Source organism: Aspergillus puulaauensis, chromosome 2, assembly GCF_016861865.1.
Source record: "Aspergillus puulaauensis MK2 DNA, chromosome 2, nearly complete sequence".
Taxonomy (NCBI): Eukaryota; Fungi; Ascomycota; class Eurotiomycetes; order Eurotiales; family Aspergillaceae; genus Aspergillus; species Aspergillus puulaauensis.
Window position 1 is genome coordinate 5136557 of NC_054858.1, and position 22874 is coordinate 5159430.

The 22874-nt window shown below is 52.3% G+C and overlaps 11 protein-coding genes across 11 annotated transcripts; 7 read left to right on the top strand and 4 right to left on the bottom strand.

The window, feature by feature from the left end:
• Positions 1–1109: 1109 nt before the first annotated feature.
• Positions 1110–2223, top strand: APUU_22079S (uncharacterized protein; the record flags this gene model as incomplete). The annotated part of the gene is made up of 2 exons (XM_041700902.1): positions 1110–1335; positions 1397–2223. 2 exons carry the CDS (start codon positions 1110–1112, stop codon positions 2221–2223), a joined length of 1053 nt encoding a protein of 350 aa, XP_041553841.1.
• Positions 2224–2324: 101 nt separating this feature from the next.
• On the bottom strand, positions 2325–3502 carry APUU_22080A (uncharacterized protein; the record flags this gene model as incomplete). The annotated part of the gene is made up of 2 exons (XM_041700903.1): positions 2325–2553; positions 2610–3502. The coding sequence occupies 2 exons, from the start codon at positions 3500–3502 to the stop codon at positions 2325–2327; spliced, it is 1122 nt and encodes a 373-aa protein (XP_041553842.1).
• A 747-nt stretch (positions 3503–4249) lies between these two features.
• On the top strand, positions 4250–5215 carry APUU_22081S (uncharacterized protein; the record flags this gene model as incomplete). Its single annotated transcript, XM_041700904.1, has 3 exons — positions 4250–4656; positions 4715–4943; positions 5033–5215. 3 exons carry the CDS (start codon positions 4250–4252, stop codon positions 5213–5215), a joined length of 819 nt encoding a protein of 272 aa, XP_041553843.1.
• A 718-nt stretch (positions 5216–5933) lies between these two features.
• APUU_22082S (VOC family protein) lies at positions 5934–6484 on the top strand (the record flags this gene model as incomplete). Its single annotated transcript, XM_041700905.1, has 3 exons — positions 5934–6174; positions 6249–6391; positions 6458–6484. The coding sequence occupies 3 exons, from the start codon at positions 5934–5936 to the stop codon at positions 6482–6484; spliced, it is 411 nt and encodes a 136-aa protein (XP_041553844.1).
• A 1163-nt stretch (positions 6485–7647) lies between these two features.
• On the top strand, positions 7648–9466 carry APUU_22083S (putative amino acid permease; the record flags this gene model as incomplete). The annotated part of the gene is made up of 4 exons (XM_041700906.1): positions 7648–8262; positions 8345–8544; positions 8592–9172; positions 9225–9466. The coding sequence occupies 4 exons, from the start codon at positions 7648–7650 to the stop codon at positions 9464–9466; spliced, it is 1638 nt and encodes a 545-aa protein (XP_041553845.1).
• Positions 9467–9631: 165 nt separating this feature from the next.
• Positions 9632–11332, bottom strand: APUU_22084A (uncharacterized protein; the record flags this gene model as incomplete). The annotated part of the gene is made up of 1 exon (XM_041700908.1): positions 9632–11332. The coding sequence occupies one exon, from the start codon at positions 11330–11332 to the stop codon at positions 9632–9634; it is 1701 nt and encodes a 566-aa protein (XP_041553846.1).
• A 562-nt stretch (positions 11333–11894) lies between these two features.
• APUU_22085A (uncharacterized protein) lies at positions 11895–13259 on the bottom strand (the record flags this gene model as incomplete). The annotated part of the gene is made up of 1 exon (XM_041700909.1): positions 11895–13259. The coding sequence occupies one exon, from the start codon at positions 13257–13259 to the stop codon at positions 11895–11897; it is 1365 nt and encodes a 454-aa protein (XP_041553847.1).
• A 519-nt stretch (positions 13260–13778) lies between these two features.
• On the bottom strand, positions 13779–15248 carry APUU_22086A (uncharacterized protein; the record flags this gene model as incomplete). Its single annotated transcript, XM_041700910.1, has 1 exon — positions 13779–15248. One exon carries the CDS (start codon positions 15246–15248, stop codon positions 13779–13781), a length of 1470 nt encoding a protein of 489 aa, XP_041553848.1.
• Positions 15249–17274: 2026 nt separating this feature from the next.
• Positions 17275–17907, top strand: APUU_22087S (WXG100 family type VII secretion target; the record flags this gene model as incomplete). The annotated part of the gene is made up of 3 exons (XM_041700911.1): positions 17275–17484; positions 17548–17648; positions 17715–17907. The coding sequence occupies 3 exons, from the start codon at positions 17275–17277 to the stop codon at positions 17905–17907; spliced, it is 504 nt and encodes a 167-aa protein (XP_041553849.1).
• Positions 17908–18671: 764 nt separating this feature from the next.
• Positions 18672–20380, top strand: APUU_22088S (uncharacterized protein; the record flags this gene model as incomplete). The annotated part of the gene is made up of 5 exons (XM_041700912.1): positions 18672–18874; positions 18923–19213; positions 19266–19463; positions 19529–19972; positions 20044–20380. The coding sequence occupies 5 exons, from the start codon at positions 18672–18674 to the stop codon at positions 20378–20380; spliced, it is 1473 nt and encodes a 490-aa protein (XP_041553850.1).
• A 586-nt stretch (positions 20381–20966) lies between these two features.
• APUU_22089S (uncharacterized protein) lies at positions 20967–22689 on the top strand (the record flags this gene model as incomplete). The annotated part of the gene is made up of 4 exons (XM_041700913.1): positions 20967–21149; positions 21217–21680; positions 21734–22287; positions 22343–22689. The coding sequence occupies 4 exons, from the start codon at positions 20967–20969 to the stop codon at positions 22687–22689; spliced, it is 1548 nt and encodes a 515-aa protein (XP_041553851.1).
• Between the last annotated feature and the right edge of the window lie 185 nt (positions 22690–22874).

The following is a 22874-nucleotide window of genomic DNA, read 5'->3' on the forward strand; positions in this document are numbered from 1 at the left end:
TCATTAAGACAAACTGCTTATCATTGCGATATACAAATAGCATCATACGTTGCTAGCATATCTCTACGCAATTTTTCATAGGGTTAAAATGAAGTACAGATGAATAATACTACCGCTATATTTAGAGCCACTCCTCTCCACGCAGCCCAATAACCTATCTCATATTTATTGAATACCGTCATCAAGAAATCAAGCTCCCAAGCATTACTTCACTCCCATGGAATGCAAGGTTCGGACGACGGCCGGTTCAGCAGGTGGCGTTGTATTTATAGAAGGGTCGGCATCCGGGCCGGACTGTGTCACCGTCCGTCGGAGTCGGTCCCGGGCTCCGTGTCTGGGTCGCCTTGCATCATGCAAGAGCATGGACATAAGGAACGGTCCCGGGGCCCGGAGATCAGTGCTGCTGCGTTACATGGGGTAAACCCCAGCTTATGTGGGGGTGGGTCGGTCGGTCCAGCACGGAGTTGGTGAATGCCCTGCGAGGTTCATAGCCGCCGGTTCCTATTTGGCGTGGAGGGACGGAAATGATATCACTTTGATGAGCTGCTGGCTTTGGACTCATTAACGGAATGATGCTTTTTATCTCAATAATTCAATTGCAGTTCTTTCTCCTTTCTGATTAGTTCGTGATGCCTGGTGCCTGAGGCATGCTATACCTACAGCCAGCGATATTCGATCAAGTCCGTCGATGTCGTCTCTCTCAGTTGATAGCTCTCTAGCCATCATCCTCCCGGGTTGATAAGGCAGCTCATTTCGGTAATAAATGCGGTCATGAGCAGGATAGTATTGGCATGAACAGTCATGGAATATGAATACTCTGCAGTACCAGCAGAATTCGTCAAGAATGTCCGGAATACATTGGCCATTGTTAATCACACCGGCATTTATTCATTTTCACAGGTATTATGCTTATTGTCCAGGCAACCCACAACAACATCTGTGAAGCCATTGATGAGTTGTGATAGAGGGGCAGAATGTTGATTTGTAAGAACAGCGGATGAAGTCATTGCCAGCCCCACCATCGATAATACCAACACCAATATCCCCTCTCTTCATCCTGCAAACATTAACTACAATCTCACATAATAACCCTATATTCACCATACAAAATGCCCACCAAGCTCTTCATCACCGGCATCACCGGCTACATTGGCGGCGACGCCTTCCACTGGCTAGAGCAGCACCACCGCGACTTCGAATTCTCCGCGCTCATTCGCACAGAAGAGAAGGCGAAGTATGTAAAAGAGTTATATCCCAATGTTCGGATTGTACTTGGGGGTCTGGATTATTCAGAGACGATAGAGAAGGAGGCTGCTTGGGCGGATATTGTACTCCGTATGTCTTCATCTTCTATCCCTGCAAGACCCCGAATGAGGGTTGTTAATAAAATTGGCAGATACCGCGGACTCATCCGACCATGTCGGGGCTGCAAATGCCATCGCCAAAGGACTCATCCAGGGCCATTCGCCGCAGCGCCCAGGATACTGGCTGCACACCGGCGGAACAGGGATCCTAACGTACTTTGACTCCGAAGTACGCAAGGTCTACGGCGAGCCTGATGATAAAGTTTTCAACGACGACGATGGCGTCGACGAGCTCGTGAATCTACCATCGGCAGCATTCCATCGCAATGTCGACGAAATTGTTCTCAATACGGGCATTCAGCACGCTGATTCCGTGAAGACGGTCATCGTTTGCCCGCCGACGATCTACGGGCGTGGGAGGGGCCCTGTTTCCCTTCGGGGCCGGCAGGTTTATGAACTTTCTTCGTTTATTCTCAAGGAGAAGTATGTTCCGCAGATTGGGAAGGGGTTGGCGAGGTGGAATAATATTCATGTTTACGATTTGAGCGAGTTGTTTGGTGCCTTGGTTCAGGCGGCGCTGGATCCGGCGAGGAAGGATGATGCTGAGATCTGGGGCGCAAAGGGGTATTTTTTGACTGAGAACGGCGAGCATGTCTGGGGTAAGCTTGCGCCGTATATAGGCGAGCAGGCGTACAAGCTGGGATATCTTAAGGAGCAGCCGAAGGTCAAGGAACTGTCTTTTGATGAGGCCACCCAGACACCTGCTGGCTTTGAGGCAGCGAGTTGGGGGTTGAACTCGCGCGCTAAGGCACTGAGAGGGCACAGGGTGCTTGGGTGGACGCCGAAAGAGCGCAGTCTTGAGGAGGAGATTCCTGATGTTGTCGCTGCTGAGGCGTCGAGGCTTGGTTTGCACAAATGAAGTCGGAATAGATTGAATTATGGCACTCGCTTGCAATATCGCAATCCGCTATGCTATGAAAAACTCGCTGTATCTACTTACAGGTCCAAACCAGAAGTACCTCAATGTTTCCATGTGTTCGATCCCGCCCACAGAGATATGGCTAACAAAATAGGCCCCACCTTTTGTACGTGATTGCGATCAAGGGTATCGAAAGGGCCGAAGCGGTGCATCGTCATGAAAGATGCGCCGCTGCGACAATCCTTGTCTTCCAAGTACTTGACATACTCTCTATCATATTCGGCAATCGTTAAGTAGATCTCATGGCGATCTTGAGCCAGATGAAGACGACTGCGTTCGGGTTAGCATAAATTGGTGCAATGCAGTGCAAGGAGAAGGGCTCATACAGTCTCTTGCCGTGGTGTTCTTTGTTGGCGTCACTTTTTATCCAGGCGACTACCTGGGCGCTCTCCTGCATTTGAATGGAAAGCTCTTTGCTGGATCGACTCGCCGGCTTCACCTCGATAATAACCCTGGGATTGCCGCGGTGCTTGAGGTATCCATCAACTCTTGCTTCGAAACTAGCATCACCGAACACTGCTTTGAATGCCTTTCGATGTAAAGTCCAGTTACTGTCCATGTCGAAATGGATTGTGAGTGCGTTAAGGAAAATTACTAGAGCACAATTGACAATCTGTTCGTCCAGGGACGGAGGGTAGAGCACGCTCGCAAGCTCTTTGGGAGCCGGAGTCATTGGGCGAAATGGGCTTGGAGTGTAGTTATGGGGACTATCAGAATCATCCATCACCAAGTCAAGATCTTGGGCTTCCATCGAACTGGCAATCCCGCTGCTTCTGGTCGGCGTTCCGAGGTTCATTTGGGCCACGTCCTCATGTAGCTGAGCTCGAGTTCGGCGTGCAACGGGCGTCACCAGGGCGTCAGCCTCCGCAGGGTCGACGGTTTTGCAGACCTCGAGCTGGTAGTGGCGCGCAACTGCAAAGGTCCCTTCATTGGTATTTCCACCGTCAAACCCCCGGCAGTAGGCGCCCCATGAATTGTATTCCTTCAGCATCTTGTTTGCCTTTTCGATACACTCGTCCATTCCGGGCAGCAGCTTATTGAGGTCTCCGATGGTGTGTTCCACCCATATGACTTGAAGCAACAGAAAATCGTCGTATTCGAACTTTGAGGCAGAGGCAGGTTTTGCTGCGTGGATGGTTTGTCCTGTCAGGCCAGTTTTAGCGACCTGCTTCTCCCATTCTGAAATATTTTTGGGCAGTTTGACTGGCAGACCCGCCATCGTTCGCAGTGACCGAATATTGGTGGTATGAAGGAGTTGTTGATGGCAAAGCACGAAGTCGATACAAGAACGAAGATGGTAACACAGGGGAAAGATGGCAATAGTGAGAGCGTCCAGGGTCGATTGTGATTGTGGGGTTGTGGTTACTCTTGTAATATTCCAGAGGATGTGTTATGGAAAGGCAAGGTCCAAAGAACGAACCAAATCAGCCCTCGCTGAGGCGATGTGGAGAACTACATAGCTTCACTACTTTATTGATTCTAAAATAGATATGTCGAGTCAACCTCCACCTTCACCTGAATGACCTCTTGACCTCTTGACCTCTGCTGAACACTGATACGCTCTCCGTAATCCCAGTGAATTATGCACCGCTAGAGCAATGACTGGTCAGAATACTTATTCGGCGATTCGCTTGGATTTCCTGATTCCATGTTGGGAATGTGGACCACCGGCGCGTGTTGACTGGGCATGGATGAATATGGACATCAAGACCGTTTATAAATAAAGTTTTGGTGTTTTGGTCGCCAGGGAGCACGTGATCGTGGCGGCAAGGGTGACAATCCCTGGGCCCTGATTGGTTGTTGCCCCGTGACCTGGCGCCAAGCATCCCGTTTTGTTTTGGTCTGTTGCTTCATTGCTCTCAGTCACTTTCAACGGCGCCAGAGATATAAATCCATCGCCCAAGCAGCCTCGCTGGTTGGAATCTCTTCGCTAGACATCCATCTCCTCGTCTTGACTCAGTCGATCATGCCTAGAATTGTCGAGGCCCCCGCCCGCCGCGAGGTGCGAGCCGGAATCAGGAAACTTGCTTTAGACATCAACGCTCTCGGAGTCAACGAACTCGATCTGCAGCAACTGAAGTCCCTTAATATTCGTGTTGATCTTTTGTCGCTGGACGGAGATTCGCCTCATGGAGCGGCTTTCTTTGCCCCCTTCCCTGCCGACAAGCTTCCCGATGTCGATGAGGACACCCTTGGGGGTGCTTTCCATGGCGTCGATGACGACCCAAAGCCAGGCTCCTTCTTCTATGATCCGGACTTCTACCGCCCTTCCGACCGCGCGCACATCACAGGTGACCATTTAAGATCATACATCCAATCCTGCCGCTCGTTCCATTATGGCAAAAAGACAAATATCCAGTGGGCTGCCAAATGGTAAGAATTCAGCCTCCGGTTGAAGCTCGTTGATCACAGTTGCTAACTACTACTCTAGCGCTGCGGACTATCCATCCGCTGGTCTCTGCCGACATGAGCAGCCATCTTACGGCTCCTTCGCCCTGGCCGATTTGGAGGATCCGACCTATCCCCACGTCAAGTCCATCACGTTCAATAACCTGGTCCCCACAGAATCCACTCTCCTCGCCGGTGAACTGCTACCAGCCCTTCGACTTATGCTCTGGCAGCTGAGGAGGTCTCGGTTTATTCGTCACACAGTCTCTCCGGTGTGTACCTGTTTGCTTTCTTTTTTTCACTTTGATTTTCTTGCCCGCCTAGCTGGTCCCATAGCTAACTTAGCCTGCCAACTCTTCAGGTCCTGTTCATCTCACTGCTGGGACTGAAAGCTCGGATCATAGAGTTTTATTTTTCGAACGGCACGCTGGTCGTGCGTCACACCAAGATGTTCGACTTCACCCATGGGGATGATGAAGCGTTCAAAACACTTGCACAATGGTTCCTAGGTGACGCGATCGGAGATACTGTGAATGGCGTCTAAGTGATTGTAAGTGTCTTTTATTGACTCCGTATTGGGTGCATTGTTTTATTACTAGCGACGGATGGGTCGGTTGGCGTTGGTTACGGGCACCATCATGGACTGTTTCTTTTGAGATGTGGTGTTTCGCTGGTGTTTATTATTTCGTATGATTTTATGGCTGGATAATGATACCCGAATGAATTTTATCCAAAAACTTCTTCAGTGGGATAGTAGTAGTTGAAGTACTGAATATGCTAGGATATATATTTTAGCAATCGCCATCTTTCACGCCGCACCACCAAAAATTCATCGGTCTTTCGCTTTCTACAGCACTAAATGCACCCAGAAAACCATCCAATTATTATCGTTCGATCAGTAATCGAATAAAATATTACCAATCATAACTCCGCTTCAACGTTGTTGTTCGCCAAGCCAAGACTCCTTCCAGCCAGACGCGCCACCGGCAGTGCGCCAGTCTTGGACGGGATCCTTGATTCGACGGGAGAGAAAGTCATTGACCTCATGGGATCGCGATTATGCCAGATGCAGATACTCAGGAGGGCTGAATGTTCTTCGTCGCTCGTATCTGAATGGTGGCGCGGTCTGCGTTTCTTGGATCTCGTATTCAGCTGGACTCCCCCGCGTTGGGCTCTATATAAACTACGGAGGCATCGAGATGGATGATTTAATATGATGATTCTACCATTGAATTTGAGATAAAGCTATTCACCAAATCAAAATGGAGTTCGATCCCAATAAGGACTTATCCAGCAAGATCGACCACGTCGGCATCAGCGCCCCGACAGAGCAGTTCGAGAGCCTGGTCACTTTCTACAAAAGCGCACTTGCGCCGATGAAATACAAAGAGATAATGCGCTTCCCCGGCACAGTTGGACTGGGCGACGAGGTCCCCGACTTTTGGATCTCCGAGACGGAAAGCGACACGCCGCAGAATCTTCACTTTGCATTTACTGCGGATGGTATGTATCTCTCCTCACCTACCTCTAGAAACAGCCCTTGGAAACTGAATCCGACGATTGAATTGAATTTATAGATCGCAAAACGGTCGATGCCTTCCATGACGCTGCTATCTCGGCCGGAGGGAAGTGCAATGGCAAGCCAGGCCTGCGGACGCAATACCATGCCAATTATTATGCGGCGTTCGTGTCGGATCCACGTGGGAACAATGTGGAGATTGTAAGTGACTCCGCTGTTCACTGTCGCCGGGCCGGTTCTGTTGTCGCTGTCGCTGATTATGGACAGGTTTGCCATTTACCGCCCAAGGAGTAGTGAATCATGAGTCTGATCGCGGCGGCTCACTGATACGTAGTACGACACCGTCCAACCTGATCTATCGCCGGGACGGAACCGAACCGTTGATCTATGTCCCTATCAATGCTTGATTATTGAATAGTTATTAGTGAATGTGGTCTGAATGGGAAACAAGTCTCGTGCACATTACCACTTCCAGACAAGTAGCATCGTTTCACCTGCGTGGTTTAACTCAAACAGGGAAAAGTGTCCCGGGGTAGATACCAGATACAGTGACTGGGCTGGCAACAGCAAGGCACGGCCCGCCGTAGGAAACCGGCCGTCGGTGGGCCATGATGTGTACGGTGTGTGGGCTGAGAGATTTGATTTTGCGAGCGATAGAATTCGATAGTATTCGAGGGATGGTAAAACTGCTACAACGCCTGCTAGGTGCTAACGGTGACCGCCAGGGGCAAGTGGGCCGGCCAGCCTACGAAAGGGTCGGAATAACAGGACAAAACATCGGCCATCGGGAGGCCGACCGATGGAAGTTTGGAACATGACGATTTAGCAGCAGCCAGTGGGGAGAGACAGGGACCGAGGTTCCTCCGAGCGTTTCACAGCAGGCAGAACTGCCAGAGAAACACTCGAAGCGAAGATTTTTGGAAGAATCTTGGAAGCTTTGCGGAGCGACAGCGCACGTGACCTGGCGCCACTCGTGAGCGGCGACGTCACCCCAGCCCGTAAAATCTGGGTCGCGTGGTGCCCAGCCAATGGGGGATGAAAGAATCAACCCACCCATGGCACCGTAGCAGAGGCTATGCCCGGACAGGCAGGGATGGGCGGGATTAGATAAGAAGCAGTTAATGGGTGGATGTGAATGCAAATTAAATGCGATAATATTCTGGCCAGCGCGGGCCTAAAATCGAGGAATTTTCTGTCTTTTTTGCAGCCGCGACTCTTAAAGCCTCAGCCTCCCGCCCTTCACTGAGTCTTCCTCATCCACGGATCGACTCGTCCTCTGTACCCTGTACGCTGTACGATGCCCCTGCGGTAGCCCCCATAGCGCCATCCCCGTCTGTCTTTTCTGGAGCCCTAGCGACACTTCCCCGCAGCAGCACAGCAACCACAGCACCACAGCGACTCTCACCACAGCACCACAGCGACTATCACCACAGCGACTTCCACCTTCCACCGCAGCCATGGCCCCCAAAGACGCCTCCCAATGGCCCCCAGCAGCACTCCACGAAAGCGCCATAGAGTCCGGTTCTAACCACGATGTTGCCGATGCGATCCTGGAGAACCTGGGCTACACCCCCGAGCTGTCTCGAAACCGATCCACCTGGAACGTCGTGTTCATGTCCTTTATCCTCGCCTCCGTCCCCTACGGTCTCTCCACCACCTTCTACTATGCCCTGGCCGGCGGCGGTCCCGCGAATATCATCTGGGGCTGGGTCCTCGTATCCCTGATCATCCTGTGTGTAGCGGCCTCGCTGGCCGAGATCACCTCGGTGTTCCCCACGGCTGGCGGTGTCTACTACCAGACCTTCGTTCTCTCGCCCGTCTGGTGTCGCCGTATCTCGTCCTGGGTCTGCGGTTGGGCCTACGTTGCCGGGCAGATCATGATCACCCTCGCCGTGAACTTTGGGTCAACCCAACTGTTCATTTCCTGCCTGAATGTCTTCCCCGGAAAGGAAGAAGGCATGGGCCTGACCGACAACTGGGGCGCCTGGGAGACCTACGTGATCTTCCTTGCGGTTACTCTTGTTTGCCATGCGGTCCCGGCTTTTGGAAATAGGTGGCTCCCTTGGTTGGAGGTAGATTTCCCAATGCGCCTTTCAGCATTAATCTCTTAACCCCCCTGTCCCCCCTGTTGCTCGTTTGCTAATGCTCTTCAAGTCTTTTGCCATCTTCTGGACTCTGGCTGGTGTTATTGCCATTGACGTCTGTCTCCTGGTTCTTGCCAGAGAGGGCAGACGCAACGCCAAATGGGTGTTTGGCCACTTTGAGCCCCAGACCGGATGGCCGGCTGGCTGGTCTTTCTGTATTGGTCTCTTGCAAGCTGCCTATGCGACTTCGTCCACGGGAATGATCATCACGTAAGTTTTCTTCCTTACCTATGCAAGCGTAATGCTAAACGAGGTAGAATGTGCGAGGAGGTCCGTCAACCAGCCATCCAAGTGCCCAAGGCCATGGTCGGAACCATCTGTATCAACCTCTTCGCCGGTCTGGTCTTCCTCATCCCCGTCGTCTTCGTCATGCCCGACTTGGCCTACCTGGCCAACCTTGCATCCGGCCAGCCCGTCCCGGCCATCTTCGCCTCAGCCATCGGAAACTCCGTCGGAGCGTTCCTGCTCCTCCTCCCGCTCCTCATCCTGGGTCTTATCTGCGGTATTGGCTGTGTCACTGCGACGTCCCGCTGCACATGGGCGTTCGCTCGTGACGGTGCTATTCCCGGATCCCAATGGTGGCGCACCGTGAACAAGAAGCTCGACGTTCCCCTCAACGCCATGACGCTGGGTATGGTTATCGAGCTGCTGTTTGGCTTGATCTACTTCGGCTCCACCGCTGCGTACAACGCCTTCTCCGGTGTTGGTGTCATCCTCCTCACGCTCAGCTACGCCTGCCCAATCGCTGTCTCATTGATCCTCCGAAAACGGGAAGACATCAAGCACGGCAACTTCGATCTCGGCGCCCTCGGCGTCTTCTGCAACATCGTTGCCCTTCGTACGTTATTTTGTCTTTTTATTTGTTGATTTAATCCCGCTAACAAGACCAGTGTGGACCGTCATTGCCATCCCCCTCTTCAGCATGCCGACGCTCATGGAAGTCACCCCCGACACCATGAACTACGCCTCTGTCGTCTTCGTCGGCTTCGTCGCCATGTCTGCAGTCTGGTACTGGGTATGGGGACACAAGAACTACGTTGGCCCTCCAACTGACGCGGTCGACCCCGAGGTCGACCGCACGTCAACGCCGTCGGATACCCCGGCCAAAACAACGACGCCGAAGAATCTTTAATGAATAGGGATGGGTTATTTAGTTCTTGAGCTGGCCGATTTGCGGACCGGCGTGATCTACCAACCGCATTGTAAATAACTAACTCTGCATAGCATTTAGCATATCAAATACCAGGTACATTGAACCAACCAACTCCTCGTAACCTAGCAGTACAAGAACCAAATCCTATTTGTGATGATCCCTCTTCACCCGCTTCCTCAAGTTATACCTCGATGACGCCGGCGGCTGTAATAGACGGAGAATCTGTTTCAGCCCATACCTTGTCGCAGCCTGAAGGGCCGTCTCATTCCTATCATTCACAGTACCCAAACTCGCTTCAGCAATCCCATTCCCCGCCCTCAACTTCGTAATCAGCGTCTTTGCTCGTTCTATCAATTCCCCTTTCTCACCCGGCCCCTGTTCACTTATTTGCGTCTGCAATCCCTCGACAACATCATTTATCCACGGATCATTAGACAGCCCAGCGCCGACAGCTTGGAAATAAAACAGGAACCATGGGTCCGCGGGGGAGCAAAGCTTGGACAACATCCTTTGAGCAGCAGGATAAAACGCCGCGCCGCGATCAATAAGCCACTGCACCCTCTCCATCTCGTGTATTTCCTGCGCAATCGTAATCGGCAGCTCACCCTCGTCATTGATCTGGTCTATTGTATCCGGGATATGCTGGTGCAGGAAATCATAGAACGATTTGTTCGGGTTATGTGCTGCCATGTGCCACGGTGTACTGTTTCTCGTCAACCAGGTCGTCTGTGCGAGGTCCAATCCGGTACTGGCTAGAAGCTCAGCTAAACGGCCGGTTGCGAAGCAGCAGATGCGCCTCTTCTGATTTGGCAATAGTAGGGTATGCGCGTTGAGCTGTGGGTTATCCTCGAGCAGGATGTCTAGGGCGAGGCCGAGTCCGTGGCTGACCTTTTCTGTAATGAGGAGACTGATGTGGGAACGGATTCCAAACTGGGACGGCGAGACGTCGGGAACTGATGGCAGTTTGCGGATTTCGACAGCGGCGTAGCCGCTCATTATTAGCATGATGCAGCTTTGGCCTTGGCAGATGATGGCCTCGGCAAGGTATGTGGCTCCGTCGTGGGTGTAGCCATGGGGGTCGAACAGGCCCAGTCGTCTCAGGGCTCGCAGGGCCAGATGGTAATCCAGCGCGATCATCCGCTCGATTGGTTTGAATTTTACTTCTTTGCAGTTCTCTTCGACTGTTTCGTCTGGTACAGGGACAGCATTATCCACGAAAGACGCCAGCTGTGGTGGAGGCGGCGGGTTGTTAGGGTTAATCTCCGCTGCCTCGTCGTCGTCTTCTTCTTTCGCAGCAGCAATCGCCGTCTTGATATCAGCTTGGATCTGCGCTGCAAACCTTCGATTCCACCATCGCGCAGCACTCTCTCCAGGAACCGGCCGCAGCGCCCTCGCATGGAGGGTTTGTAGATCCTCAACACACTCCAACTGCCTTTCCAGCTCAAAGATCTTCGCAGCCAACAGTCTCCGATTTATCACCCGTTCGGTATGCCTCCATTCTGGAACTTTGCTCCAAGCCTCAACCCCCCGGGCCTGTCGACGCAACATGATCGCCTTTTCGTGACCCTTCTTCTGCCGCCGCAGCGCCTCGTGCAGCTGGTGCCAATATATCGTCTGAGCCTCGTCTCGCCGTGGTTGTATTGCGTCTTTCCATAGGTACTTCGCGCCGTACGACCAGTAGACCAGGCCTGCCATTGTGGGGAAGGCTTCCATCAGTACCAGCAGATCGTCGTCGTCGAGAAAGTCGAGGATGCAGTAGAGGCTGTCTGTGTAGTTCTGTCTTTCCTTGTTGTTTTCGTCTTCCCTTTCGTTGATTAGGTGCTTCCAGATTAGGTGGAGCACCATCCTGCCGATTTGTGGGGTATCGCTGGTAGAGGTACAGTATGTCGGTGTCGTCTGGGTTGGACAGGATAGAGGTATGGCGCGTACGATGGGATATGGTGGGAAGTCGATAGTCTTAGAAGGTAACGATGATGGAAATGATAGTGATGTCCTGACAGTGACTTGTCCATCTCTCTTTTCCCAAAAAGTCAGGATTAAGTGCCCCCAGCCCCTCTCGCTTAGCAGCCAGCAAACGCCATCATCGCGTTTGAACCTACAGGGATGGACATCTGGAAATGTAAAGAGATGGCCTTCTTTGTTGATGTTTTGTTTGGGTTGTTGTGATGGCCGTGAACTGCTGCACTGAATTGCGGGATTAGGGCTACGATTTTGGGTGAGGTGTGAAGCAATGGCACTTTGGATCATGCTGAATCATTGTTTCAGTAAATTGGCCAATGGGAAAAATTACTGAAGCTTTTATTATTTTACTTATCTCCAAGGCTGAGAACAGATGAGTTGCACAATCCCTGCCAAAACAGTTGAAGTCCCTGCCTCCATGCAATGTACCCCGATCCCTCTAAAACAGTTATCGCAACCTCCTGGGCCTCGGATTCAACGCACTATAAATCCAATGCAACTCATACACCTCCGCAAGCTCATGCGCCGTCCGTCCCTGACTATCCTTCAACCCCAAATCCGGCCGCCCATGAACATTCCCTTGCCTCACATACGCAATAAGCCTCTCCGCCCGGTTAATCCTCTGCCTCTTCAAATTCCCCTTCTTCCGCGACGTAAGTCCCTCCTCTTCACTCTGGCCAATCCTCTCAAGCTCCGCATTAAGCCCCTCCACAATCGCATGAAGAGCCGACCCACCCCCGGGGGAAACGAGATTGTACCGGATCCACGGCTTCAGAGAGATAAACCACTTATCATTCCAGTGCGGAATCGCCGAGAGGATCCGCGCCGTAGCGACCCCGGGGTCCGCGGTCCTTGAGAGAAGGCGCTCGAAGTGCGAGTGTTTACCCTCTTCAAGAGCCTCGACAAGTGGAGAGCGCTTCTCGCCTTGAAGCAAGTCGACCTGCGCGGGGATGTGTCTTAGCAGGAAATCGATGAAGTCGACGTTCGGATTCCGCACGGCGAGGTGCCATGGTGTACCGCGGCCGTCGGGGAATGTGTACCCCATGGGCAGGACATTACCGATTGGGCGAACGGATGAGGAGATGTCGATGTTGTGCTTGCTGAAGAGGTCTTGGGCTTGTTGGTAGGATGCTGTCTCGCAGAGAAGCCGGCGGCTGGTGCGGTTGAGTAGGACGGTCGCGTTGGGTTGGGGCTGGATGGATGTCCACCAGGACCAGAATTTATCGACGAAGCCGGCTTCAAGGGCGACGTCGAGATGGGTAACACGCATTATCTGCGGAATGCCTGTGATGTCGGGGATGGTGGCTGTGGATGTGCAGAATGTGGCGTTGTTTTCGACTTGTTCGGCTATGTAGGCGAGGACGTTGGGGGCCTTATGGTCGAATGCCATCTTGAAGTAGCTGTATCCGTGGAGTGTCCAGCCGAGAGGCTCCCAGCAGCCGTCGGTGTGCAGACGCCGTAGGAGGTCCAGACGATCGGTGTGGACCCAGTACGTGATGGGGAATTCGGAATCGGCGAGGTTCATCTGGCGGAGTGCGGAATCGAGAGGGAGAGTCAGGGAGTCTACTCCTTGACGCTTGGTGTGCCAGTCGATCACCTCCTGGTGGTGGGTGCACTGGAACATTCCGTCCATCCAGAGGCCAGTAGGACCCAGACCCCATGCATAGACGTTGCGAAGATGAGCTGGGAAGGCATCGATGAAGTTGAGAAGACTTTCGTAGCCAAGGTGGTTTAATATGCTATCCACGATATGTAGCGTATGGATGTCTGGTTTGCTGCCCAGTAAGGGCATCAAGATACGAGCTCCTGCCATCGTGTATGGAGATACAGAGGTGGAAATTTGTCTAGGAAACCCGAGAAACATTACCTCTGCTTATATGGATATGAAGCTGTTTGCATGCCTGGTCAAACGGATTATATTTGGAAATAGACACCTTTATGCGTATCTTTGTGGATAAATCTAGACACCAGGGTAGTGAATGAGCGTTTGCGTCGTGAGAATGGTGGGATAATTTTATACGCCTTTAATGTTGAACCACAAGACACAAGGCAGCGTCTCAGCGTCTTTGTCGTTGCTAGACGAAACCAACAATGGCCGTTTGTTAGGAAATAGAATTTGACATGAGGAATCGCCATCTAAACACCACACCTTCAAGAATTCAAAGTCAGAAAGACCAGTTGGAAGTAATCGTACATTCTATCAACAGCAACAGTTCTAATCTAGGGCCAGCACCGGTCTTTCCCATATCGCAAACAAATACACCAAATCCAAACCATCATATATACAATATTCCAAGAATCTCCAAGAGAAAGTAAATATAAACCAATTCGATCAAACACCCCGTAAGCGCGAACTGCGCGTAGGATACCGATGCCCCCTAGCCGGAATCAGCGCCCCAGGCTGCAGCTGCTGCAGCTGCGGCATAAGCGAATTTCTCCTGGCCACCTGCGGAATCGCAATATTAGGCAATGGACTAGGCTCCAGCGCAGCATAGAGCTCATGATACCCGTGTTCTCGCGCAAGAGCCATCGCCGTCTTCCCCTGCTCATCACGCGTCGTCAGATCCGGACGTCCCTGCAAGCTTCCGCCCCGGACGAGCCGAATCAGGTCGGCGGCGCGCGTTTTCAGTCGGCGGCGTTTGCCTGCTTTCTGTGCTGTGCTGAGGTGCGGGTTTGATTGTACGTCAGTGATTTTGTGGTGGAGGCTGGTGATGACTTGGTGGATTAAGGTGCCACCGCTGACTTGGCCGCCTGGGTTGGGGTTGATGTTGCGGAAATAGCCCAGAGCGGCTTTGAACCATTTGCCTGATGGACGGGGGAGATCGAGGAGGTCTAGTAGGACCATGCTGTCTGGGTTTGCGCCCGCGGAGAGCAGCTGTTTGAAGTGGTTGAAGCGGTCGAGTGTTCTGGCGGTCTCTAGAGGACTTTCCATGTGGCTGGCCAGGATGTCGATTGTATTCCGATTGGCGTACTTGGCTAGGTACTCGATGAAGTTGGAGTTTGGGTTCTTGAGCGCGAAATGCCAGACTGAGCCGCGGAAGTTGGAGGTGTCTACGGTTTCGAGGTGGATGTTGTTGTTCTCGCGGAGGTAGCTTGCCATTCCGAGGGGTGCAGTCTGGAATAGGGATATCAGGCTGTTTTTGTTGAGACATACCTCGTTGCCCTCGCTGTTGAGGGTTGTCGGAGGAGTGTCGAGGTATTTCCACCAGACGGTGAAGAGCTTGTACTCGCCGATCTCCAGGAGCCAGTCGAGGTGGTTTACGAGATCTCCGGAGAGGAAGCTTTTTCCGTGCAGACTGGGGACAGCTGGGTGCGAGCGCGCGAAGTCCAGGTCGTGCCTGGCGTGGTAAGCGATGTAATTGAAGACCAGTTCGGCGCGGTTATCATATGCCAGTCTGAGGTGGCTGAAACCGTACGCGTTGTACTCGGTGGGTGTCCAGAGACCAGCCTGGTGGAGAGCATGCAAAGCGTGGATCTTATCGCGCCGTACCAAGTAATCGATGGGAAAGTTGATTCCGTTGTTGTTGTCGGCGATGTTTTGTGGGGTGAACGTGATTGCTGTAGGGTTAATCTCTTCGTGCCACTCAATAGCGGCGTTCTGGGTGAGCAAGCGTGGTGTGTCTTTCCAGAAGTTCTCCTGGCCTCGACCCCATCGATATATGTGCTCGGACAAGTCTGGGAAGTCTTCGATGTAGGCGACTGCCTGGTCATAGGTGAGCTGGTCAAGGTTATTGAGATCTGGAGGATCTCGGTCTGGTGCTTGTACAGGTGGCACTTGGCCTGCCCAGATCCGTTCTGTCATGTTGCAGTATATTGATAGTCTTGTTGTATAGCAGATGTCTACGAGTTTGCTTGGAGATGTGGTTTACAGAATTCTATAAATCTGGGTAGCTTATATCTACAGCTAGCCTTCGTTTGCTGCCCCTCATCGGATTTGTTGGTACAAATTAAATATTCTTTGACTCCTTCGTGAGGACAGCTTTGTATAATGAGTGTTGTCAGGGACGCTTCCACTTTGTTCGGCCAGAGTTGTTCTTTGTAGTATATGAAACTCTACTTTGTCTGCACGCATTGTACCTTAAAACATGAGGCAAATCAGTCCCCATAGGTCGAGATACTATTCTAGGATACTGAATCACGATTTTGATTTATAGCTAAATATATCCAGCAACAAAGTGGTCATTTTGGGGTCATCTGCATATTAAGATGTCTGCGATATGACATTGTCTCTCCACTACCGAGATTCCGCTATATACCCTATATACATTTTCACTCTCACAGTTCTGGCGTCTCGCTCTCAATTATATCATGCACGATGTGGGAGACAGCAAGAAGCTTCTGATCCTCGAACCTCCGACCGACCAGTTGAGTGGACAGTGGAAGCCCATGGAAGGATTCTGGATCATAGAGATCCCGACTCTCAGCATCAAGTGGATTGAAAGCGGTTAATCTCGCCTTTGTATCGATGTTGTTGTCCACAAGCATCCCCAGTGGAAGCGTCATGGCAGGCCAATCGGTCAAATTGAACAACCCCGTAAACCCAAGATAGGTATACTTATCAAACAGCACCACCGTACGAGGAGCAGGAACCCAAGTAAAGCATCAATAGGTTGCCCATCACAACTCCAAGCCTCGTGCATCTGTCGTAACAGTGTATTGATGCGCGCGTTCATTGTGTGTAGGCACTCAATAGATAGCGCCAGCGGAGGAGTCCACTTGGTGATTATTTCTGTCGCTTTGACGATATCTGTATGGGTTCACAGGACAGGAGCTCGCGGAGGTAAGAGAGATCTGCAGTTCTGTCCATTCTATTGCAGTTCCCAGACGTCGCTGATATCTGGGCCCTGGAAGTCGACCAGTTCAACACCAGCATGTCGGAGTCTCTCCTGCGCAACGAGAAACCCAGGCTCAGCTGGCGGATGCAGATTCGTGTAATTATTCGATGACCAAACGCCAATCCGAAGTCCTTCACACCGGGCATGTTAATGCCCTGCCATGGATGAGGGTAGATGAACGGATCCCTCTCCCACAGCCTTGGCTGTGCAGTAAGCTTATTGAACAGGGCGATATCACGCACAGAATGACCCAGAAATCCAGGAACAATAACAGCGCCGAACATGGTTGTCCCAACTACTCCAGGCCCCATTACTCTCCTTCTATCAAGTGGGAGTCGATACCCACTCGGCATATATCCCATGACTCCATTCACGTCTGCAGGCATGGTCGTTGGAATTTAGGGCAGGTTATTCACCTCCCTCACGAAGAGGGTACCAAAACAAGATCTAAACCAGTTTGAGCCTTTAAGGTTTACATAGCCATCTCCAGCTCCCCGAAATAACGCTACCGTAAGGCTGCTGAATGACGATCTACTATGAAGGATCAAACCTCATCTCACCAGCACCCAGCGATGCCCCTTTCCGTACCATCCTCCGCTCAGCCCAATCCCAATCCCGCATAGTTAAATCCTGGGCTTGAGCGCCAGTTAAGAGCCGACTGTAATTGGGCCCTATCGCCGCCACAGCGCTTGTTCTTTGCGTGCGTTGGCTCAGCCCCAGCGCGAATACGAGGTCGTGGCCAGTCACTGCCGTCGCTTGGGCCGGTTACAAGGGTCTCGCTGCATGCCTAGAATCAGGCACAGCCTGGTGTAAATATAGACCCTACACTTGATAGTGTATTCGGCTTATGATTTGGGGGCTGAGAGCCTCGTTCTCGTCGGCCAGGCATAAATAGCCCTTCAGACGCCCGGGTCTGGCATTCAACACCACAGCTGTTATCACAATAACAAACACTATTTACTGTTCCTATTACCTTAAATCTAAACCAGCAAAATGCACTTCTCCAAGGTCCTCTCCGTCACCCTCTTCGCGGCCCTCGCAACCGCCTCACCCGTCCCCGCCGATATCAGCATCAGCCAGGGCCAGCTCGAAACCGTGGCGCAAAACCTGGACAACTTCGCGCAGAGCACCGATAACTCAGCATCGGACGTGACACAACAGCTGCAGACTCTTGCAGCCAGCAGCGGTGGACAATTGGCGCAGGTAAGGAGAACCATCACCATCTAGCCGCGGCCACTGGTTTGCACTAGGACTAACACCAGCTAGAATATCCCGCAGTGGACCAACAGGCTCAGCGAGGTGACGAAGGAGCTCGTGGGTGTTGCGCAGGAAATTTCCACCACGCTGAAGGACTCTGGGAAGTCATAGTATGTTTTTTCTTCTTTCTTTCTTGCTTCCGTTGTCTGGGGTCTGTGCTAACGATGCGGTTGTAGTGAACAGACCGAGTCGGAGTCTGCCGACAACTTCGGCGAGCTGCTGAATAGGCTCAGTGGTGATGAGGCGTCTAAGCAGACCGGCAGTGACGATGAAGCGGCCAAGACCAGTACCGGCGCTGATGATGCGGACAATGTTAAGGAAGCTGGCACCGCGTCAAACTCGCTCGGTGCTGGTGGTCCTTCTCAGTAAGAAGCCGATTATTGGTTGGAGTTGGGACTGGATAAAAACATAATAATAGACCAATACAGTGCATTGTTGAAATTACAGATCTATCCTACTTTAGGGCTGTGGTATATGGCAGAATGTTAACAGATAAATGACGTCAAGTAGGGCTGCGCAACAGTAAACAAACCAACCGAGGATACTCCGTATGATTCACAAATATACGATGTGCAGCAGGGCAATGACTCGGGATTCCGTGACACTGAGCGATGGCTGAGCTGGAGAACCCCCGACTCCACCTTGGAGAGAGGAGATCAGTTGAGACTGCAGAGAGTGAGCCTCGACTCGGGGGCAATTTCCCGATCTCGGCTTCCCCTTATACAGCGTCTTCTGATTGGCCCAGACACAGTCCAGGGCATGGTTAGTGCGTGGTCGGCTTGCCTTTTTGCTCACCGGGACCGAACCGACTGTAGCCGTATAGTGGGAGAGTGTTTTTAAGGACAGAAAGGAACAGTTATACAGTGTTAGAGAAGTTATGGACGAGACAGATCGAGAGTGTACTCGGTGGGCATTACCCCGTACCCCGAACTCAACTCCACCCCCGGAGTCTCCAGGTTTCTCTGCCCGGAGGATGTCCGATGGCCACTTGGGGTATTACGATGGAGACTGATGGAGTTATGGAGTTATGGAGACTTGGGGAATTATGGCTGGAGTCGCTTAAAAGGCCGTTCCCCCGCAATTCTCCCTCTCCTTCTCCAGTGTCAACTCATTCAACCATAATCGTTCACACCATGAGCGAAGTCGAGAAGGCTGCCACCAGCCATGCAGACCTGCCTCAAAAGGCCCAGTTCGAGCACGATGAGCTGTACCAGGCCTACGCAGCCAAGAGCGACGAATGGCACAAGCAGATGACCCGCCGGCTGATGCGCAAGGTGGATTTGCATCTCCTGCCCCTGCTCGTCGCCATGTACCTGCTCAACTTCCTGGATCGAAAGTACGTTGCAAGAAATCCCTAACTACTCGGTAATGCTAATGACTGCAGCAACCTCTCGCAGGCCCGCCTCGGAACCCTGGAACAGGATCTCGGCATGTCAGGCACAGACTTCAACCTCGCGACCAGCATTCTCTTCGTCGGATACCTACTCATGCAGCTGCCGTCGAACCTGCTCCTCACTCGTGTCCGCCCGTCGCTATTCCTGGGTATCGCGATGGGCATCTGGGGCGTCATCTCCGCTTGCCAGGCGGCCTCGCAGTCGTTTTCCGGTCTAGTTGTCGCGCGCTTCTTCCTGGGTTTCGTGGAGGCACCTTTCTTCCCGGGCGCTGTCATGTTGATGTATGTCAGACACGATATCTATTGAACGTCGCTAATATAGTTGTTCGCGCAGGTCGAGCTGGTATACCCGCCAGGAACTGAGCTACCGTATCGCCTGGTTCTACGCAGGAAGCTCCCTCGCAAACGCCTTTGGTGGGCTCATTGGTGCGGGCGTCTTGGGGAATCTGCATATGTCTCATGGTATCGCTGGCTGGCGATGGCTGTTTATCATCGAGGGATGCATCACCGTCGCCTTGTCGCTGCTCATCCCGTGAGTCCACGTCCACCTTTACTTGCAGCATGCATCCTTTAGTTAATGTAGATTAACATTGATAGAATCCTCCTCCCCAACTACCCAGCCACAACCAGCTGGCTCGAAGACGAAGAAAAAGCCTACGCCCAATGGCGCCTCATCAACGACGCCGGCGAAGCAGACGACACCAGCGCCTCCTCGATAAAGGAAGCCCTCTACGCCGTCTTCACCGACAGGCGCATCTACCTCTTTATCCTCCTCCAGCATGCGTCTCTCCTCTCGCAGACATTCCAGTACTTCTTCCCGTCCATCGTGCAGACACTGGAATACGGCAACATCGAGACCCTCCTCATCACGGCCCCTGTTTGGATCGCGACCTTCCTTGTCTCGCTTGTTGTTACCTGGACGTCTGGGAAGACGAACGATCGTAGTATCCATATTATCTGTCTGATGGCTGTTAGTATCGTCGGGTGTATCATCTGCACTGCATCGACGAACATCGGTGCCCGGTTCCTAGGGATGTTCATGTGCGTCCCACAATCAAACCAACCCAGCCCAGCCCAAGTTAAGTTATATAGCTAACATTATTTATTTGTAGGATGCCCATGGGCGCCGTCTCCGCATACCAAATCATAGTCGCCTGGGTCGCAAACTCGTTCCCACGCCCACTCGTCAAACGCTCTGCCGCAATCGCCACGGCAAACATGATCGGTAACACGGCCAGTATCTACGGCTCTTATATGTGGCCGTCTTCGTCGGGCCCGCGGTATGTCCCTGGCGGTAGTGCGACGGCAGCGGTGGCGCTGCTGGTTGCGGGGATGGCGTATGTGATTCGGGTTGTGCATGCTAGGATGAATAGGGAGTTGGTAAGGAGGGAGGAGGAGGTTGATGGGAGTGAATTGGAGGCACCCAGGGGATTTAGGTATATTCTTTAGTTTACGATGTCGGGTTGTGGTGTGGTATTATAGGTGGTTTGATGATTGTTTATAACGATGATACGACAGATACGATATACAGACTACTGATAATATAATCGAATTACAAGGCTAGCAGCTATATAATAAGGCCCTATAAAGATACAAGCCAGGGCTACCTGTAACTCGTTAAAAAGGAGGATAGCACCAAGAAATAAAGGCAGATCAACAATCCCTACCCCAAATGATGCGATACGATAATGACATTAACAGTTAAACAGACTTTCTCTCGGGCGAGTTGGAAAGCAGTATAAGCAGTTCATTCGCTGCTGTTCCTCGCGCGCACGCCATCCCGCTGCCCGATTGCCTGTCCTGACTCCTGTCCCCTGCACGGGCTCTTCACGACTCTTATCGTGCGGCCGTGCCTCTTGCATCGTTGGAGCTTCTTATTGCGCCATGCTCTAGGGAATCTCCAACTGGTCCTCCGCCTGCAAGATGCAATTTAGCTCGCTTGGCCATGTGGCTGGATGGGTATAAAGTGCGTCTATCCTAGCCAAAGTCTCGGAGACTGAGATTTTGATGGATGCCTTTTTAATTCGACGTCAAGATGGTAGAAAGCGACTCGAAAGAACCCGTCCAGGATGTGGTCAAGGCACCAAGCGAGACGAGCGAGGAGGACCGGAGACGCGAGTTTCTTGCGTCGTTCACGCCCGAAGACGATAAGCGGATTATGCGCAAAGTGAATCTGCGGTTCTTGTGGTTGATTGGGCTGATTTATGTCATTAAGACGGTACCTACCTCCTCTACCGATATATTTTTGCTACCGATAGATATTTGAAGGAAACTGACATGGATAGATCGACTACACAAACGCTGCAGCAGTCAAAGTGCTCCAAGTCGGCGAAGCGCGCAACGTCCTCACCGAGCTGAAAATGTCGACCGACGAATACAACTGGGTCCAGAGTATCTACTTCATCAGCTACATCGTCTTCGAAGTCCCCAGCAACTTGCTGCAGAAGCGGCTCACCCCGCGATTGTGGCAGTCGCGGATTATGCTAACCTGGGGCATTGTGCTTGCGTGCCATGCGGCGGTGCAGAATAAACAGGGGCTGTATGCGCTGCGTTTTATACTGGGGATGTGTGAGGCCGGGATGTTCCCGGGCATTGCGGCGCAGTTGTGCGGGTGGTATAGGAGCGATGAGATGGGGTTGCCGATTATGTGGATGTTTGGGTTCCAGAATACGTCTGGGATTGTAGGGTCGTTGATCACTTATGGGATTTCGTATATGAATGGGCTCAGGGGGTTGAGTGCGTGGAGATGGTGTGTATTTGCTCTCTATTCAGCTACTGTCGTGATTGGAGCTGACCGAACAGGGTATATCTCCTCGAAGGGCTGTTCACGGTTCTCTTCTCAGGCGTCGTCTTCTTCGTTCTCCCCGACTGGCCCAAGTCTCCGCGGTCAAGGAAATGGCTGTCTGAGCGAGAGCAGGAGTACCTGGAGGCACGGCTCTCGGAGAACGCGCCGAGGGAGAAGGACGCCAACTTCGACATGGGCGAGGTGGTTGACGCGCTCAAGGACCAAAAGACATACTCGTTCATGATCTCCCAAATTCTTATCAATTTCGCAGGATACGCCCTGAGCTGGCAGCTGCCGACCATCACAACGAGTCTGGGCTTCGCCGGTCTACCGCGGAATCAGTTACTGAATATTCCGCCCGCAGCAGCGTCAGTTCTCTCGATTATCTTTTCAGGATGGTTCCTCAAGCGCGCGTATATGACGCGGCCGGCATATATCATGGCCGGCATTATGGGCCCGATGTTGCTTTTCTTTATCCTGCTTGCCGTTCTCGACAATAAAGTCGGCATTTATGTTGCCTGCGTGCTGGGGACCATGTTCTATTCCGTCTACTTCATCCCGTTCTGGGCTTGTACGTCCCTGAAATTCTGTTTCTGTGAACCCTGCTAACAGACTTGCACCTGCAGGGCGAAGCTCCTCGCTAAAAGGCACAACCGGGTCTGCATTCACGCTGGCCTTCCAGTCCTGCGTTGGCCAGGTCGGCGGCGTCATCGGGCCGCAACTCTTCCAGTCGCGGTTCGCGTATAACGGCTACAAGACGCCGTTTGCGATCTGCGCGGCCGTGGTTGGGGTTTCGTGGGTGACGAATGGCTGGACGTGGCTGTTGACTCGGAATGTCGAGTATGACGTACTGCGAGTGCGCAGGCTGCGTATCAAGGAGGAGAAACAGGGCAGGGTGTATGCAGGGGAGGATGTCAGGGTTTACGAGGAACGGGAGTTTTATGAGGGGGTGGGGCGCAGGAGGGAGGTATAGTTAACGCACTTTATACTGCTGTATTCGACTGTAGGCGTTAGACATTACGTGGCGATGCAAGGGAGTATCAAGATATTGGATACGTACTGCCAGTATAGGCACTTAACATCGACCTGAGACGGAATGCTTCCACTGCGGGGTCATTAATAATGAAATCAATGGACGATTCAGGCCTCGGCTGGCGT